General features: G+C 43.4%; 1 protein-coding gene across 12 annotated transcripts in view; it reads left to right on the forward strand.

Annotated features, from left to right (window-relative positions):
- Window positions 1-20,509, forward strand: part of LOC120824323 (discs large homolog 1-like protein) — a 78,480-nt gene that overhangs the window by 10,984 nt on the left and 46,987 nt on the right. For 4 of the 12 annotated variants that reach the window (XM_078107934.1, XM_078107935.1, XM_078107936.1 and 1 more), the window contains 2 exons: window positions 9,640-10,104; window positions 13,085-13,207. The exons of 2 other annotated variants lie outside the window; for them this stretch is intronic. In XM_078107934.1, coding sequence (XP_077964060.1) covers window positions 9,640-10,104; window positions 13,085-13,207 — 588 coding nt within the window. Of the gene's footprint in view, window positions 1-2,945; window positions 3,145-9,639; window positions 10,105-13,084; window positions 13,208-18,687; window positions 19,622-20,509 lie in introns of those variants that run through there. 6 more of the 12 variants (XM_040185058.2, XM_040185060.2, XM_040185062.2 and 3 more) reach the window with 5 other exon arrangements.

Below are 20,509 nucleotides of genomic sequence, written 5' to 3' on the forward strand. Positions count from 1 at the left end.
AGTAGTGAGTGTATGAGGTTGCCACAAACACACAGTGTAGTTATTTCTGTACTGGCTGACCTACTAATGTTAACATGTAGTGCATGCCTGCTAGGCTCATGAGGTTGTGTCCACTGCCTCTCTCTCTCTCTCTCTCTCTCTCCCTCCCTCTCATTTCTACCTCATTTTTTCCTTTATTTTCATTTTCTTTGTCTACCGTTCAGTTACTTGATGTGTGATTTTGCCAATGTGACATTAGATTCTATCTTTAAACTCACATGATTATGTTATAAGCCATATGAGCTAACACGCCTGTGGCTATCCCAGATGTATGAATGTGTTAGTGTGTGTGCGTGTGTGTGCGTCTCCATCTGTTCCTTGCCGAACACAGAGCGACTCTAAGGACAGCTACTTACTTACTTACTTACTTGACCCAAAGCTGACCCTTTGAAAGCATGAAAGTAACCTCCAGGTCCAAAACAGAACGTGACTCTGCATGTACACGTTGTCAGGCATAACTTTTATAATTTCATGACATTTCAATGAATGTAATCTTCACTTCTCCTTTAACGCTCCCGGGAATACGTCTTGGGCCCTCAGCAAATGTTTATTTTAAAGAATTTGGCCTCAATGTTTGCAGAGTAATGATGTTCAAGATTCGCGGAAAAACTTTGAGGCAAGTGTAGAGGTCCAGAAATGTCGTCCACCAAGCCTGTAAACTCCAAAACACACCAAAGAGGATCGTGTGGATTACTTGTTTAAAATCTAACCAAATTTAGTTAATTTGTAAGCGATTACAAATTCAAAAGCAACCAAATGAATAACATAACATTACGAAATAGTCGGACACCAAAAAATATTGATAAAAGATGTTATTGAGGTTGGATGCAAATATGTAAAATACAGAACACTTTCCAGAAATGTAATGTACACAGAGAGATTTGAGGCTTTGCAACATGCTTAGCACATTCATTATTCATGCTTAATAGCTGCAGAACACAAAGTTGCACATGTGTCAGCGTTTGCATCAGCAGTTTTTTGGAGACAAGCTCAGAATAACCTTTCATGTCATTGCATTATTTAAATGACTTGTCTACCTGCATCAATTTCTGGACTTAATTGGCTCCTCCAGGCTTTGTCTGTTGGAACCATTGCTGATCACCAGCTTGAAATGTAACCCGGGGCGTAGTCTTGGTTTGCGGATTGATTCAACCTTTCGACGACTCCGAGTCGGTGACCTTACATTCACCCTCAGTCCGCCTCGCGTTCCGCTTCCTCGTGCTATGTTCCTCTCTCTCTGTCTTCCTCTCGCTCATGCTGTGTTGATTGTTTCCCGGTCGCGGCGAGGAGTCGGAGAGACCACCGCGCGTGTTTGGGTCGGTGTGTTCGGGTGTGGAAGATCGGCCCAGATGGCCCAGCCGTCAGCATCAAGAGTCTCGGCTGAAGATTAAGCTCTCACTTGTTTGACTTCCTCTGCCCTTTATCTCCCATAAATCCTTCCTCTCCTCTCCTCCAAATTCCTGTTATAAAAGAGAAAATAAAAACTTTGACTGTTTGCATAAATAGCAACATGGACAAATTTACACTCGATAAACTTCTCTCTGGTTTGGTTTAACGCCATATGATGTGAAGTAAATGTAGAGTTTTGTAGTTCTTTGAATAGATTATTAATACAATTTAATAACCATATTTTAGTGTTACAGTAAACAGCAGAAAAAAGAAGCATGTTTTATATACTGTGTATTATTACAGCCTATTGCTATTAATTCAGAAAGGCTAAACAGGCTTAGCCACGTTTGTTTTTTCAGCTCCATGAATGGCCCATCGGCCCATCAGTTGAATATCACAATTAAACCGCAAATAACTGGATACAGAGACGAGCCAACAGCCATCGCCATGCTTAGACTGACTGAAAAAGGGCAGCCACCTCATTCATTTTAATAAGGCCAGCTAGGCGACACAGCAGGGATGCTGTGGAAACAGATGCTCCAGCTAAAAATTGCCGCAAAAAAGTTTAACCTTCCTGTAAGGTCTAAATGTTAATTGACCAAGTTTCCCTTTTAGTGTGTGTGTGTCTGTGGGTGGGTACGTGTGTGTTTGAAATGGATCATGACAAGATTGTCTCTGCGTTCCCTCTATGTCTCTCTGTCCTGCTCCCCTCATCAAAGTTGCACGTGTGTGTGTGTGTGTATTTGAGCGCATGTGTACTGGTATGCAACTATACAAGGCAGAGCATCACTGCAGCATGTAGGGAGAGAGGGAGAGAGGGGGAGAGAGAGACGGAGGGGGAGAGAGGGTACATTGGAAAGACACATTTTGAATCCTCCCTCCACCTCTGTGTGCAGGTCTCTTCTTATATTCCCCTTTCTTTTTGTCTCTCATTGATATTGCTGTTGAGAGGCTGGCCAAGGGAACCAGCGGAGCGGAGCGAGGGAGAGTGAGCAAACCTGGGAGAGAGAGAGAGAGAGAGAAGGGAGGGGGGGGGAGGGAGAAGGGCAGCGATGGAACGAGAGAGGCACACTCACACAGATAGAGAGAGAGGAGATCGAGGACTGGGACTGCTGCTACAGAGGAGGGCAAGAGAGACCACATCCATTCTGACACGCACACACACGCATGCACACACACGCACACACACACACACACACACATTCGTGCACACATGGACTGACCTACACATTCTGACAACAACAACAACATATTGAAAACACAAACCCATGTGCTGACAGATTCAAACACACACACTGAGGAACACGCAGACCATGTTGCTCCCCGCCTCCTGACCAGCAATGAGGATTACACTGATGAAGATGATGATGACGATGAGAACAGTAAAGAGTGCGAGGGAGAGGACACCGGCCTGCCACAGCTGAGGACCGTAGCCAGGCGGTGGGATTGGGGAACGGGGGAGGGGGGGCGGAGGGGGGTGGCCAGGGGGCAGTAGTGGTGGGGGGGGGGGGGGGGTATTGTGGGATGGGGAGGTGGATGGAAGGCGTGCATGTGCACGTGTGCGTGCGTGTGTGGATGTCTGTGAGTGTGAAATGTGTGTATGAGGACTAGGATGCCCCCCCAGCGCGGGACCAGCTAGCTTACGTTAGCCACATGTTGTGCCACTGCAAAGTAGCATGCACCAACAACACCATATCTCTGATGTTTGGATGCAAGGTAGGTAGAACGCTGTGTGTAGTGTTTATGTGTGTGTCTGTGTGAGAGAGAGAGGCATGCATGGAGTAAAGGTAACAGACAGTTACAACTGACTCAGTAAAAATGTGCTGATGGAGAGAAGGAAAGAGGTAATGACTAAGCTGTGAGAGAGAGAGAGAGTTGTGCTGTACATCTTCTAAGCCTTTCAACTACAACTGTGGTATCTTACGCTTAATTCATTTGAATTCCCCTATAAAATGCATTTAAATCTCTTCTTTGTATACCACAAATGGAATTCATAAACTAATAGACAACTTTTCAAAAAGTTTATATATAGCAGGTATTCAAAGTCATTTTTTTACCTTATAATCTTTTGGTATCAAAGGGTATTTCGGTTTGATGTCCAACCACCCTATCTACTTTTTTATTTTACTGTAGTTATTTGTGTAGACATGATTGCAGAGTTGACTAGTGTGGCACTGTTGTAGGGCTTGTGTAGTTTGCATGTGGGTCCTGCGTTAACGTTGGTGCTCTGCATTGCTTCACACAGTCGGCAGTGGTGAAAGTTTGGGTCCGTTGGAAGCTCTGCGCTACAGTTATTATGTAATAGCCACGCTGTAAAGAAAAATAAAGTACTGCCTTCATCCCTCTCTCTGCTTTACATCTAATGATTCTATTATAAATGTGAAAACTGATCTATTGCATCTCTAACCCAATATTACATGACTAACACCTCAAACCTTATGAGAATACTCACTAATTACACATCACAAGGTCATGCCAAGTGAATGAGCATAGGCTAAAATTGGTATTCATCAACTTGCAAAGTACTATGAAACTGTTAAGTGGAAAATCAGCACATGAAATATTGAAGTTCCTCCCGAGTGCCGAAGGATCTGTTCCTTTGATGTGGAGGAACTGTTGGTACACACTGTGCTGCATCTGTGAATTGCCATTAAACACACAGCTAAACCAAAAGAAGGCTTCAGGAATGTCTGTTTCAACTTAGTCTAAATGGTCACTGGACATGAGCTTGGGAATCAGAGTGAGAGACACCCAGAATTAACGTGACTTAAGCATCAACTGGTTTGTTATTGTGTTACTGTTATACTAATAAACCATCTGCACACCGCAGAGGCTGGTGTGAGAAGAAATTCACTAAGTGAGGCAATATAAGACGATACAGCATTGAACTGCGTGCATCTGAGCATGCATTGTTATGCTGTTGTCCAGTTCAGCAGCTAGGCATAATAAAGTGTTTGGACCTCACTTATGTCCTATTAGATCACCTCACCATGACAGCCTGGTAGATAGAGGCAGACCCAGAGACAACTGTAAGGCGGGGAGTTATATATATCTGTACATATATATATATATATATATATATATAAATATTTGTCTAGCTGGAGAGGGTAACGGCAGAGTGTGTCTCGAGAATAATAAGAAGTGGCTCAGGGCTTTTTGGTGTGTAGATGGTATTTTTGGGAGAGGATCGTGTTGGTCACCAGTGCACCGGACATCTATACATCAGGAAGGGGGTCGGGTCAATGCAATAATGAACTAGATCAACCTGCACATGTATGTTTTTCATGCATTGCCTGGTCTATTTCAAACTAATTTAATGCAGAAACATGTCTTCATGTAAAAATGGATCCATTCTTATTTTACAGAGTTAGCAGCCAATGCTTGGATTGCTGATGCCTGGACAAAGTTAACATTTGTTTCCCTTGTGTTCCGGTGGTTGTCTGCTAAAAAGTGTTGAATTTGAGGCCACTGCAGGATGTATTGTCTTTGCACTCATGCACACAAATAAAATTAAAGTAATACTTTAATTGTCACCGTATAGCTGTAACGAAATGAAAAAAGTCAAATACTATTCGTTGCCCTATTGAGTGATGTTATCAGGTTGAGATCTTAGTTATTCTAACGGTTCTTTTTAACAGGGAGATTTTAGAAAATATATTGATGCACTGCAAATATGTTAGATGAACTGTCTGTCAAAACAAGGAAAGAAGTACAGTGTCTATAACAGTTTGCAGCTGACATCCCTCTTGTTTACATTTCATCACTATTCCACCCAAATTGTCCAGTAGGGTGGGGGAAGTACCCCCGAACTTGGCTGAGCTCTCTTGAGACGGCCTGTGCGCCCTTCTAGTGCTGAGTCAGCAGGGAATGCTCATGTTGTGTTGCGGACAATATACAGCGAGGTGGTTGCACGGTGCCTGTGTCACGCTCTTGACTTGAAGATCTATTTCGCCCAGTTAGAGGAGGAATTTGTTTACACCCGGCTTAGTGCTGGAGGGTTTAGATGGACTGGTTTTGCAATGGATTGCGTTTGAATTAAAACCACATTTTAAAAAGAGAGAGAGGATCTTTAGAGAGATACATCAACAGTCTACGCCAACTAGAAGTAGTATACATCACCTGGATTTGTTTAAATTCGTGGTCACAACAAGTTAATTTATTCAGTGATTTAATTTTGAAACCATCTGAAATATCCACTATTGGCACTAACTTGAATACAACTGATTTTCAGCTTTCCAGTTTTAGAGAATTTGAGCAGAACCAGCAGTGTTTAGGGTAAACGTATATTCAAATACACTATTTTAATATTTATAATGAATGAAAAATAAACTTACTCACCACACTGTATGGGATGAAGTGGGCATGTCTATAAAGGGGAGACACGTGTGTGTCATTAAAGAACATTCCCATTAAAATATTGTGAGATGGACGTAAAAGGACCCCAATGAAAATAGCCACGCTAGCTTTGCCCTGCAAAATGTAGCCTAGGTTTACAGCCTTGAAGCTTGTGTATTGTTGCTAACAGTATTAGTCTTCTAGTTTCCTGTGATACCAGTGCCGTCTTGTAGCTTTGAAACCGCAGATGTCGGCCGGGTTAAGTACCGTGGGTTCATTGCAATATAATGCTGACAGTGAAGTGTGGACACGCTATTCATCAGTGTGGAAGAAACTGAATTCACATTTGGTAAAATGAACAACATTTACACTTTTGTCTTCATTTTTCATTTGATAAAGGAGTCTGAAATGACATTATAGTTAATGACATAATGACAGTTTGCTGCTTAACTGCTGATCATAATTATTATTTTTTTCATTTTGGATCCTGTGTATTCATTAACATTAGCATTCATTAACACAGAAAACATACATTTTTATGAAAGTGAGATTGAGCTACGTAATTTTCACCTTGCCAGTAATCTGTCCGTTACTGAGGATGTATGAGTGACAGGAAAGATAAATCAAACACACCTTAACTAGGTCATATTTTTCAACACATTCAAAATAGATGAATTTGTTCCTCTATTTCTGCTCAGGTCTGCTTTCTTTTTGCTGGAGAGACTGAAGCCGTAGACGAGTCAAGGTTTTCTTCTTCTCACATCTTTACAGATTTAACAAATATAAACCAGATGATATGTTGTTGATGTATTGAATTTCAATTTAAACGGTTGGAATAACTTTAATTTAGATCAATGTCTTCTTTTCATCCTGCTTTTGAATAATTACTTTCGTGTTAATGTTCTTCACTTCATTCCTCCCATCATAGGTTTAAACATTCATAGAACGTTAGTTTTTTGTGGATCTTCTATTCAGATTCAGGCTGCAGGTTTCAGAATGAGTCTGAATTTCTGCTTTCTGAAAACTGCAAATAATACGTCAAAGCAGCAGATGGTCAATGATATTACGTCACCATTGAGTATCAGGCAGGTTCAGAGAGGATGGTGAGATGGTGGGGAAGCAATCTATTGTTTTTACTGAAAAAACATGTGTCACATAAACATAAACAAACAACAAATTATTACCAATTCATTCAATCAGTGAAAAAGTAATTTCTTTGACTAAATGTGTCCTCTGATGTGTCAGAGACTTTATATTACTAAAGCGCTCGTTTTTTGTAACTGTCATGCTGTCTTTGTCGCTAAAATGAATCTGGTCATCAGCTGTTTTCTGTTGTTGTTGCTTTGGTTGTAAGTATTTTTGTACTCCATGCCAATAAAGCATGAGAAAGAGCGTGATGAAAAACAGACATGAGAGGAGAGAGGAAGGCACGTGTGTGTGTGTGTGTGTGTGTGTGTGTGTGTGTGTGTGTGCGTGAGTAGTCCCTTACGGCGGAGGATCCCCTGCTCTTTCATATCTCACCAAGCGTGACTAACGCCTGGCTTCACTCTGACACACACACACACACACACACACACACACACACACACACAGATACAAACCCACCCATGAACATGTACTAGGATGCTGAATCTGCTTTTGATCTAGTCACGTTTCTCGAGCTGTGCGAGGCTTGCTGACACACTAACACGTTACAGAAGCAGTGTGTATGTGTGTTTGCATTTTTTGCGTGCATGTGTGTGTGTTATTGTTAGTGTTTTGCAGACCTGCAGGCACAGTCCGGATTTAAGGAATACTTAACACACACATGCAGACAACGTGATGACAAATCAGACATATTTGGTGTCTCGTTCCATTCATTCGTACAATCAGAGGTGTGGGAAAATTAAACTCCAAATACTGCAATGTGGATTATGGCTAACTAGATGTGCGTGTGTGTGCGTGTGTGTGTGTGTGTGTGTGTGTGTGTGTGTGTGTGTGCGCGCGCGCCCTGTGCATGCGCATGACGGCAGAGGGCAGTGGTAGCAGTGTTGTGACAACAGTGTGAGCCAGCGTCTCTTCAGGGTCCTAGTGCCTGGCCGTTCATCCGCTGCTTTCAAGAATATTTTGAGGCATTTCTGACTAATTACAGAGTCCACATATTAAAAGATGAGGCCGAGAGGCGGAAAGGAAAACGAACCGCGCCGGAGGTCATGCGACGGGGTCATGCGACGGGGTCATGCGACGGGGTCAGATGAGTTCATTTGGTCAGGGCAGTATTTACTCCCAATTGTGGTCCAAATGAGGTTAAAGTATGCAACGGGGGAGACAGGAGGAGAGCACACACAATGTGTATTTTAATCTGCAAGAATTAGCTGATACTGTTCTGCACAGACATACTCTCCTGGGCAAAGCAGCAAACCACTCTCTGCCCCAAAACAATATTTCAAAATAGATTTTGCATCTCGTGGCTGACCCTGACAAGCCAGCTGCGCCTTAATGTTTCATTGGTCTTGTTAAAGCGTGAATTAGGGAACATCATGCATTCGTCACACATGTTAAGTCAACAGGTGACACGTCTTTTAAAGCGGGGGTACTTGCTAGTAAATAACTCGTGATGAGAAATACCAATTCCATTTCCTGTTATCACAATTAGCCTCTCAACTGGTGCATGTCTCCTAGTAAGAGTCCAGCTGTGGTGCAATGACGTTGATGCGTTCAGCAGCCAAATAGTCTAAATGAGCTTTTGTACACTACACTTGTACACAGTGTACAATACACTTCTATTGGATTAAAGTGTCCCATTGACCTTGGGTTAAAGTCAAGCATTGAGCCCGTTAGCTTACTAAATACATACTACAGTACTTTGTTTTGTGAGAGCAGTATAGTAGTTGCTTGCGTTTTTGCTGGAATTAAACCAATGTCTCAAACCTTTTAAAATCCTCCTTGACCTGAGCAGCTTCTCTTCATCGGCGAGGAGCTGATTTGTTAACATTTAAATGGTTAAATGAAAGACAAATGACTTCAAACCCCAGTCAAGTCATGGGTGTACCTCCCGGAGGAGGCTCGACATTACAGAGAAGCCGTCCTTCCAACTGCTCAGCTGTGCTCAGTTGAGCACCACGTAACCACAATGTCACAGAACAAAAACTGGCCTCCCTCCCCCCACTCGCTCCCTCAGCGTCTCTAACTCTGCCTACTTTATTCTGTCCAGTAAAGCAGAAAGACACTTCAATTTTTTTCCTGAAGTGAAGAGAAGCGAGGGAGAGTGCGTGGAAATGAGACAGCAGAGAGGAAACGGCAACACTCACTGTAGAGCGACTGTGAGATGCGGAGAGAAAAAAAGGCCCGATGAAGGTATAGAGAGATGAGCAGTAATCCCCTGAGGCAGATTTGTCTCCTGCTCACTGTCCTCATTCAGTTTGGCATTTCATTTTGCCTAAAAACTTCAAACGTGTGTTTGTGTGTGTGTGTGTGTGTGTGTGTTTGTGTAGGACTGTTTGTGCATTCACGTATGTACAGAACAGGAAGCTCAGGAAACAATCAGTACCATGCTGGGTGTACACCTGGTTGCTCCATGTGCTTACACACAAAAACTGTAGTTAAAATATGTGTCATTGCACGCGCATGCACGCACACACAGTCATACATACACACTCTGCTATGCTTTCTATGGTTGCAATTTCACCCGTTCTTCTTTTCCAGGCTTATAACATTTTTTCTGCTTCTGAACTAATCCTCTCTTCCCTTGTCTCCTCCCCTTCTTTCCTTCCTACCTTCCTATACCTTGTCTTCCTAACCATCTCCGTCCTGTTGTTCCTTGACATTCTCTCCGTCGCGGTCGTCCTTCCTCTCCTTTTACCATCTTGTGTCCGCCTCCTCCTTTTCTCTCCATAGAAGTATCGGTATCAAGAAGAGGAAGGGGCGTCGCCGGGTGCCCCAAAACTCCACCAACACCCCTGCCATCTGCACCCCATGGGAGCAGGCAGAGAGCTGAGGGACGGTGGGACCCTGGAGAGGGACGGGGGGACTCTGGAGAGGGACGCAGGGACCATGGGGAGAGACGAAGGCTTCTTGGGGAGGGACGGAGGAACCATGGGGAGGGATGGAGGGACCCTGGGGAGGGAGGGGAGAGGGGGGAGGGAGGCGGGCACCTTGAGGGAAGGGGGTACCTGGAGGAGAGAGGGAGGGGGCGCCGGGACCATGGAGAGAGTCAGGGAACGAACCCTGGGGAGGGACGGATCTCTCGGTCGCCGCGGCGACCTGCGGGGTGCGGAGCTGGTTCAGGTGGCGGAGCGGCAGCTGTCTCAGATTCAACACGTTCACGGATACGTCACTCACACACACATCACGCCCGCTCAGGTAACTAAGGCAGAGTGCCAAACACATGCACACACACACACACACACGCACACCAAAACACGTTAAAGTGACGCAGTCCGTCGGCTCCCCATCACATCTCATAAACATGCATGGCTCAAGGTTCACTGTTACATCATCGCGATTATGTCTGCCTGTCAATCCACACCTCAAAGTATCTTTGTTGAAGATATTATGTTCGAGGCCAGATGTCACTGATGTTGTCTGAAACATTTCGGCTATTTCTTATGATCTGCCTCAAGGACATTCCTCAATGGATCCTTTGTGAAGTCATACATTTTGATCATAATTTAAACCACTTTTTTTCTCCCAGACATTAATACTGTAACCTACCTGTTAACATACAATACAAAAAAAAAAAAAAAACTGTTTTTTTTACTCTTGGCCGAGATAATATTTAGAGGGAACACAGGACTCTGACAGCAGAGCGTTCACATCCTGTCAGTGGTCGTGTTCAGCCAACAAAAGCCTTCTGGTTGGAAAATAGGTGGTTTCGGTAAAATGCATCAAGTTACCGTCTCATCTTGATTAGATGGATCTTATCCTTGGATCTCATTGAAATAATTTTGTGTTTTGCCACCACTCATTTGTTTACACTGTTTTATTTGATTACACCAGTGATAGTGACTCTACAATGACTTTACAGTTCTCTGGGAACTGTTGGCTTTTCAAACCTTTTTTTTTAAATTTCACTGGATGAATTGCAAAATCATAATGGTACCAGCTTAAATTAGGCCCTTTTTCCATAGTCCCTTGCAAGATGACATGTTAGAGATACAATATGTTTATCCAACAGACACGCTACATATATATTGTGTTGTAATGGAAAGAGTCTAGTCCAAAAAATCTAATCTAAATCCAATCTAACTTGGACACTGTTTGTCAAGGTGGCAAAGGCAGACAAAAGTAAGGAGACCAGTTTTAGGATGGCTCCTGATTTAGAATAGGTGTCTTTTGAAAGACCCTAAAGTTAAATATACTGGCCTAAATATTCTTCCATGCACAGAGCCTTTCTTTGTGACAGGAGAATACTTTTGGGGAATTGTGCACGAACGGATTGAGTTGAATTCTTGCCCCATTTTTTAGTAATGCGAGTGTTCTGCACTCGGTCTGTGTCGGTCTGACTCCCTCTCTCTTTGTCTCTCTTTCTACTCCCCCTCCATCTCCCCCAAATGCACACTACTCATATTAGCACAGCATAGCCGGGTATTCTTTTTGTTTTGGTTCAGTCTGCAGATTAGTGCTTACATCTCTCTACTACTCTGCACCAAGAACACGCACACAAACGATCTGACATGTTCACACCTGTTTCCCTCCCTGACTAACACAAAAATACACACATTTCATTAAGGTCCATCATTTGTTTGTGAAAATATCTGTCGGCATGTGATTGACTGGATACAAATCCACATAGCTGTTTATTTCCACCAATAAACAGCTATCTTCTATATAACATATGTTATTGATCAAACTCTATTTATATTACTCTTTTCTGAAGTGCGTGTTTTAGTGTTGGCTAAATCATCAAATTCGAGCCATAACCCAATAAAATGATGCAGATTATTATCTATTATTATATTATTATTATTAGCAATATGTAGTTACTTGCTTACACATTTCATTTCATGGTAGTATTGATCAAACGGCCACTACTTCAGTGGTCTTTTTGCTCAAGAAAAGCCACAGGAGGCTTCATAGTTATTTTAAAACAGGTGACCGACAAACATAAAGCAGGATTTAAAATGGCTCAGGATTATTCTGCACCTTGGGCTTCCTCTCGATTTCATTGTCTTGTCTCATTTCTGTCATTTCCTGCATTTCTTCTCTTGTGCGCTGCAGGCAGTCAGAGCAGAGGAGTGTGCGTATTAGCATTTTATTCATATATTTTTTATTATACTCGTTAGTTTGTCTCTGAGTCAGTTGTCGGTCACAGCGGCTGCAAAGTTTGTCTGCCTGAAAAGCCTTGGACCTTTTCACCGAGGTGAAGAAACGTTTGGGTGTAGCTCCATCTGGTGGTTGGACACCACCTTCCCCTCACTTACGACCCATAAAACATTTCTCTGAATTCACCAGGGGTCGTGTAAGACCCATATGTGTATTGATACTGATGGATGGAATGATTTCTTGGATGGATGACGTTTGACCATCCGTAAAGCATTCTGCCATTGTGCGCTGTTTCCTCAGTGGTTACTTGTATCCTTGTAGCTCTCTTCACGGTCTCTGCTTAAAGGTTTCGATGTCCTCGCCCAGACCGCCGTTGTTATCATCCTCATCATCATCACCACATATTTTATCTGTGATGAGGAACTGCGGTGCTGATGGTGTATACAAGTATTCTAGGTTATTTTGAGAACTCCTCCCTTCTAAATGCTGTGTGTGTGTGTGTGTGTGTGTGTGTGTGTGTGTGTGTGTATGTGGGGGGTGGTTATGTGAATATATGTGTGAAAACACAGGAGCTGGATCTGGCTTGCTTTTGTGTGACAGATGGACCTGCCACCTTGTTCTCCCCATATACAAGTCCCTCCCTCTTTCTCTCTCTCTCTGTCATCTCGCTCTCACACACTTCTTTTGTAATTTATCTTAAGTGCACATTTGTATTACTTCTCAATACATCACGTTAATGAAATATATGATTGATGTGATATGTGATATATATCACGTTAATGATTAATATATAGGCTGTGTAGATATATATATATATGTATATATACATATATATAGTACATTAAGGCACCTTCTGTTATCAGTACATACACAAGCTATGGAAATACGTACTGAGTATTTTGTCTCCTGCAGCTGTATCCCTTTCCCTTCTTTCTTAGATTAAAGATAGTTCTCTCAGACTGACGCCCATATCGTGTACTCAATCATCAGCCCGCAGTGCACCTTACATACTACCGTGCAACGGCACATGTGTGTATGTGTGTGTTGCACCATGCTGAGCTCTGTCTGTGCATCGTAGGTAGAATCGCCCGAGGCTCCCTTTGATGACGAGGCGTGGCCTCACCCAGAGGGAGACGGGCTAAACCAAGTCCCAGCTCCGCCTTTCTCCTCCCTCTATTCACGCCGCCGCGCCTACAACCAGGTAACCTCGCCTCTGAGCCCGTCGCATGCGTCCGTAGTTTTGTTCGTTTGTGACACGATGTTGTTTCCTGACTCGTCTGAAGTTCAGGTCACATGAGCATGACGTCGTTTTTTTTTTTTTAACGTTTTATTCCTTTTGTGTGAGACAGTTTTGTAGATATTTCTCCGCGGGAACTGTTGTTCCCACAGTTGTTGTTTTTGTGTTGTTCTCACCTTGCTTCATCAACCTCCAAGAAACAAGTGTCCCATGTAGTATTTTAACATCAGTAAAGTGCTCATAAGACCGACAACCTCAAAATGGAACTCGTCCTCCATGCAAATCACTAAAGTGCCAGAGGTGTTGGTGGCAGATGGTGCAGGGGAGGAAAACTAAGGGAAACATAACCTACAACATGTTAATATGTAAAGATGCTGAAAAGGAGTCCGCAGGAATGGGACAACTTTAATATCCTCTTAAAGAAGATTCATGGTTTAGTTAAAAAGTCAAATAACAGCGAGACGATTACACCACTTTACTGTTCTGCAGCGTTTACACCAGGAAACAACAAACCTTATTTCATATTATAGTATTACGATGAACGATATCTTGTCTCATAGCACAATATCAATACACTACTGACATATTGCTCTTAGCACCTTTAAGTGCTTTTGGTTTCTCTAAACTACGTGAACACAGAGCGTGCTGTTGTGAATGTTGACATGGTTTTTTAAGGTGACAGTTTATGTATTTTTGTATTGAGCACATGACATGGATGTGATTATTACACAAGGTTGATTATTGTGATTATTACACAATATACAAAAAAAGATTCTTTACTGTTGGTATGCATGTAGCCTCGTACCCACCATCTCACTGTCCGAGCCTTATTGTCCTCTGTCTGGGTGCATAAAGTATATGCATAACATGCATATACTTGCATATACATACATAAAGTGCATAAAATACCAGTGGAAAGAGGACCGAGACAGTTTCTTCTTCCATCACCGACGGTCATTTTAGATTAGATGTAGTCGCAGTTTGTGGACTGCAGAAGGCAGTAGATGCAGAATAATAACCGCCATAGTGCATGGCACCTTTTCAAATGAAGATATGCAAAATGAAATGCACTGTTAAATATTCCAGCACTATTACAGAGTGCTGGAATATTTCTGGTAAAAGGGCTCAATAAATGAAATCGCAGGGTTTACGGTTTACAGTATTGGCAGATGCCTTACACAGTTTATGGTCGACTGAAGTAGAAATGCAGCCAACACTGCAGCTGTATAATTGACTTTACTTAAATAACTCCAGCTATAAAATGTTTATCTACTGCAGAGACTGAATTGGGAGGAACAGTAGAAAAGAAGCTTCTTGCTTTCTTTAAGAAAAAACACCGACAGTAAGACACACACGGGCCTGTGAGAGACCTTAGTGGCTGTAGTCTGTAGTCATTTAGCTGATGCAGATAATTAGGAAGGAAGGAAAGACCAAGATGGTCAGGGAGCGGCATGAGATGGGGTGAAGAGAGAATTACAGGCAGACAGACACGGTGACAGAGGGCAGATTTGTTGCTGGATGTTAATCAGCCACATCACTCCTCCTCAATGAATCTCGCCTTCCTGCTGATTCAGTAATTGAAATTAGGAGTAAGTAAGACTTTCAGTCTGCATTTACTGTAATGGTGAACAGGTGTATAGAGACTGCCCTAGCAGAGAGAACAACAAGGCAAGTGAGCAATCAAACCACATACATGTGTATTCAACAGTCTCTCTGAAACTCTGCTCATCTCCTTGACTTTGATTTGATCGTTTTTAGAAATTACTAATAGGCTTAAACCCATTTTGTAGATCTCAAGTGCTTTAATATTTAATTAAACAACAGCCTGAGAATAACCTGACCCAACCCATTGAGTAGCTTATTATTATTATTTAGATATTTAGAGCTATGATATTCAACCTTCCATAGAAAATCACCGGTATCATCCGCATCTGGCATTGCCTTTATGTGGGCCACGTCTTTGAGAGAAAAGGTCTTTGCAAATGTTTAAACCTGCAATAACTGATATTATAGCCATTGTCATATTATATTACGATCTTGGACTGACATGGCATTATGCATTGTGTAGTAACAGTTCCATTAGCCTTCATTTAGACTCCTGTTTATGTTCACTTGATGGATGTAAATCCAATATTCACTCCCATTTTAGCATTTTTCCTAAACTGCTTTATTTAGTTGCTGTCATAGTTTGTCTGCAATTCGGCTTTGAGCAGCTACTGGTTTGTGCGTTTGTGTAGGTGAAAAAAAAAGTTGTTGTTTACAATTGATGGAAATTCTTTGCATGTTTATCAGCGACTTTTGTCCCATTGCACAGGTAATTGGATCCGGCACCAATATAAAAGTATTGTGCAAAGAATAACCTGCGCTCCATAGTTAAGAAAAACACTCCCATCCACAAACACGATCTGAGATGCTGAATATCAACTATAGGATTGGGATTTAGCTGGTGCTTTGCTTTCTCTGCAGTGCTTTATTACTGCTCATCTATACCTCTAGTATCTACCAAGGGAGCTCGACATAGCTCTTGAAAATGCTCCTTACCAGAATCTGAACGGGGCCTAATGGATGGGCTGGGAGGGAGCCAAAAATGTTAGGAACCACTGGAATGGGCCGCAGTATAGATCTGACTGACGCCTGTGTTTCTAGCTGCACCAGCATCCCTTCATTGTTGGTGAGCGCAATGCAATATGGCACATTGCGTTGGGTTTGGTTGCCCACTGAAAAAATGCTTGTCCACCAAACATGTTCCGAATGTTCAGAACTTCAGAATTTACTTCTTCCAAAAATAACAAATTAATTTACTTCTTCCAAAAATAACAAATTAAACAAAAAATTGTGTGAGTACATTTACGGCTAAAATAAGTAGGGATGACGCCTCAAATCTGTGTCAGGGCGCAACACACATACCTGCACTGGGTCAGGCGGTCTGGAATCCAGAATAGGACAGGACAGGAGAAGCAGAGGGTCACGCTCGCCTATCTTATCAAGACCCAGCCGACCTGTAGAGGATGAAAGGGCAAAGTTGTCTCTCTCAGCAGTCAGACATTAAACATGCATGACCTGTGCTTTTATTTAATTGGTCTTGAAATATTAATAAAGGCGTCAGTCACAGGCTGACATTTGACTTGAAACAGAGCGAGGAAGAGTGAAGGAAAGAGAGAGAGAGAGGGTTAGTTGTAATGTAGCCGGTGAATTGTTGCTGTGTCAGCTGACATGCCAGTTTATTGTAGTTGTTGTCATTGGGGCTTACTGCAGAAACAGATGACCTGATTCCAGTTCTAATTCATACTACCTTCTTACTATGGTTTTACCTTTATTACAGTCTGCTGCAAACATACATCTATGCCATAGTTTAACCAGCAAGCCTTTAATCAACATGATGCCTTTTATTTTAGCCATTCTTTCAGCATTTTGGTCGAGAATATACATTTTTCATTTTAAATTTTTTTTATGATCAAATACATGCTAAACTGTCGATTTTCATCATATGGAGCTCACCTTGTGTTAAGTGCTGGCCAGCAAATGTTAGGCCTCACTAAGCAAAGATGTTTCAGCAACATCTATACATATTTTGAGCATGTTAGTTTATGTTTGTAGCACTTTTATCTTGTTTCAGATGGCATTAATGATTACATTTTTAGATTGTAAAGAAACTGCTGGTAAGATGTGTTGTTGAATGGCTTGAATCATACGTGTTGTTGAATGGCTTGAATACACATGTGAATTTTATTGAATGTCATAAATTTCCAACTGGCTAGCCAAGGTTAATGGGAATTTCTGAGCTGTCAATCACAATCCATGTTTTCAGCCAGCAGAGGTGTTGGTTTCCCCGACATGAGCAAACCTTTCAGGTTAATATACGAGCGATAATATCTGTAGCATTTGTAATTGCTTAGCGGCTTGGCCTGTCTGTACTGTTGTTTGTTAGTCAAACCAGATTGGGGGAATTTACACTTTACAAATCCCTCTCATCCACTTAATTTCCTTGTCCAACATCAGATTTTCTTTAAAAAAGTTAAATTAAAAACGTTCAGTGTTTGACCTAATCGGATGTAAGCCGCTGCACTAGTCAGCCGGTAGCAGGTGTATTTCAGGACTTGATAAGCCGTTTCCATAGACACCGTAGCCTTGGAGACCCAGGAAGAAGCTGTGACAGGAATCCCGCTCCACCTGTGGATTAATCCTCAGAGGAGCTAAGATAGCTGTGTATGCTAGCTGCACACCTCAGATACTGCTGGAAATGGCTGGGTTTGCTTTGTGGTAGTGAGCTAGTAATTGCGTCTAAGGCTGCTTGGAGGTACCTGCTTGAAGGTCACACGCCTGGCTGCTCGCTTGCCCTTGGCTTTGGCCATGCTGGCTTATTTACTGCACGCCGGAGCCTCTCGGCCTTGAGGCCGTGTCTGAGGGAAGCTGTGGGGACACCTGCTATCCCGGCTGAATACTTTCTCCTCGCGTCTTTTTGTATTCCTTTGTCTCAGTCGATGCCCAGCAACAGCCTGTTGTTTTCCATTCTAGAGTCGGACGTTCACGTGTATGTTTGCGAGTGAGCGTGTGTGGGGGAGCTGGGTGCTGCAGTGTCTGGAAACCGCCTCAGGGGAAGATCTCTCTACATCATGTACACATGCACACATAAATAAAACCGATCGACTGAGGCAGGCATGCACTTTGGCAATACACACACACACACACACATTAAAAGCATTTTTGTTGGTACATTGCTTCAGTGTCAATTGTTGTTACCAGGTGAAACTCCCCCTCTCTAATTTCACTCTTGCTGCTCTCGCTCTCCCAAACACACGATCACACGCACATCTTCCTCTCGAGCACACCTACACAACCTGTTATGTCGTTATCTGTCTAGCCACCGCTAGCGTTTCATTTCTACTTCTGCGGCTCTCAGCTGTTTTCTGCCTCGTAGCTTACTCCATCTGCAACAGGCATCCGTGCATGTGTTTGTGTGTACACGCATGTGTGATGGCGTGTGTATTTGGACTAGGGGGAACGGAGGAGGGGAGGGGGCTCTGCCATGTCATTGGCCGTCTGGAATGTAGGGGCGTGGCTTGTAGCAGTAATGATATCTGACGGTGTGAGGGAGAGAAGCGTCAGGTTGCAGCTCCAATAAAAGACTGGAAAAGACAATTTGCTGAAAGACAAGCAGAAGGGGAGAGCGAGAGAGTGGGTGTGGGGTAGGTAGAAAAAGAGAGCTAGAGAAAGGGAGACTGAACAATGCACTGTACTGAAGAGCGAGCGAGACTTGGAGCGACATCACAGATGTAGGCGGGAGGGGAGCAGAAACGGAGAGAGTTGCAGTGCGATTCCTCCAACCATCCTCCCACTTCAGATGCTCTCCTCCTCGCCTGCATCCGTCCACCTCCCTCCTATCATCCATCCATCCAGCCAGCCAACCCTCCCTCTCGTCTTCCCTCCATATTTAATGGGAGCACAGTCAGTGACAGAAGGGGGATTGACTGGTCATCTCCTAGGGCAAGAGCGGAGGAGGCAGGGAGGGAGGAAGAGGTGGGGTGGAGGAAGACAGAGAGAAAGAGTGAACCCCCTTCAATAATCAATCCTCATATCCTGGCTCCCCCTCTATCGGTCTACTCTCTGAAGGGAGGAAAGGAAGGAGTTGAGGAGAGGAGATTTGGGACTACCCGAGATGTGGATGTTGGACATTTCCCCTCGCTATGAGAACACGGGAGGATGGAAAAATGGACGCACAACAAACAAAGTGCTGCGGAGCGATTGACGATGTACAAAGACCTTGACCGAAGAGGACTCTGTCTACCTGCCCTGCACTTTCCACCTCCTCCTCCATCTCCTCCTCATCTCTTCATCTTCCAGCTGCTCACACACTCCCGGGCGAGCCAAAGAAGAGGAAAGGGAGGACAAGGTGAAAACAATAAGTGAAAATGGAGACAAGGATGAATATAGCAACTTATTCTTCAGCAGAAAATTGGTGACGGAAAATAACAAAGTGCTGGACTTCATTTGACAGCAAACTGTAAGAGTTTCAGAGAAAGAAACAGCTGGCGAAGCGACACAGGCGACAAACGAAATGAAGCGCTACATCGGGACATCTTTCTTCTGCGTCTAAGGGAACCGCAGACAGCAGAGACGATGAACTATATTTTCGGCAACAACACCTTGTACCCCCGCAGCGCGAGGGTGGGCGGGGGTCAAGGCGCTGGTCACGGAGTCAAACATAAGCTGGGGCCCAAGCGGGCCTCCTCGGAGGAGATCCCACCTACCCACACCTCCTCGCCTTCCACCTCCTCTCCCGCCTCCTCCTCCCCCTCCACCTCCTCCTCCCGCTGGCAGCAGCTCCTTACGTTCTTCTCCAAGAGGAGCGCCTTCACAGACTGTATCGCCGCTGGCCAGGTAACATGCACGTCACACCCTCTTAGTGTGCGCGTGCTTTGTGCTTGAGGGGCGGTAGGGGATCAGGGTGGGAAGCATGTAACTTAACCTGGGCTTTTGTTGGGTCTGTGTGTGTGTGTGTATGTGTGTGTGGCTTATCATTCCACTATTCTGTAGTTTCAGTCTCTTAGCCAAAGCAGGGAGGTGGCCGGGTGAAGCATGGCGTTTTGAAATTGAAATTAAAGCAGCCCTCTGTTGATGGTTGAGATTTGTGATAGTGTTGTCATGGCAATGAGCATTGCCACGGCGTCTGAGATCTAGAGAGCCGGTGCGTTGCCATGGCGAAGCCATCGCTTAGCTGCGTAGTCCAGTGGCAGAACGTGCTGAATACACATTGAAATCAAGACCAGCACCGTGAAAGATGTGAGGCTCGACAGTGACAACATGTTTGCATGGTACCTTTGTCAAACGTTTGGCACAATGATCGAACGGAATCCTGTTGGGGTTTTTTATACAAAATGTGGCTTTGCATCGCTTCTTACGTATAATGTCCACCAGACATTTCTCATTTTTGAGCAGGATTTAAGCAAGTTATATAATGCTAGAGTACATAGCAGACATATGTAGTAACACATGAGCTGCATGTGTTACTACAGCCACGGCCTCTATAGAGATACCATATAGAGAAAGGACCACCTCTGAACAATTGTGATCATAATACGCAGTTTTCAATGTATTACAAGTAAAGTAATGAGGGAATTTTCACATAATGGCCTGATAATAAACTATTATTAAACTATTAAACCTGCCATTACAGCCGTTGTCTAGTACAAGTCCAGCTAGCTGCCTGTTACACCAGCATTTCAATGGCCATTCCCAAGCTGATGCACAATTATGGCACAATTACAA

This window comes from Gasterosteus aculeatus, chromosome 8 (assembly GCF_964276395.1).
Source record: "Gasterosteus aculeatus chromosome 8, fGasAcu3.hap1.1, whole genome shotgun sequence".
Taxonomy (NCBI): Eukaryota; Metazoa; Chordata; class Actinopteri; order Perciformes; family Gasterosteidae; genus Gasterosteus; species Gasterosteus aculeatus.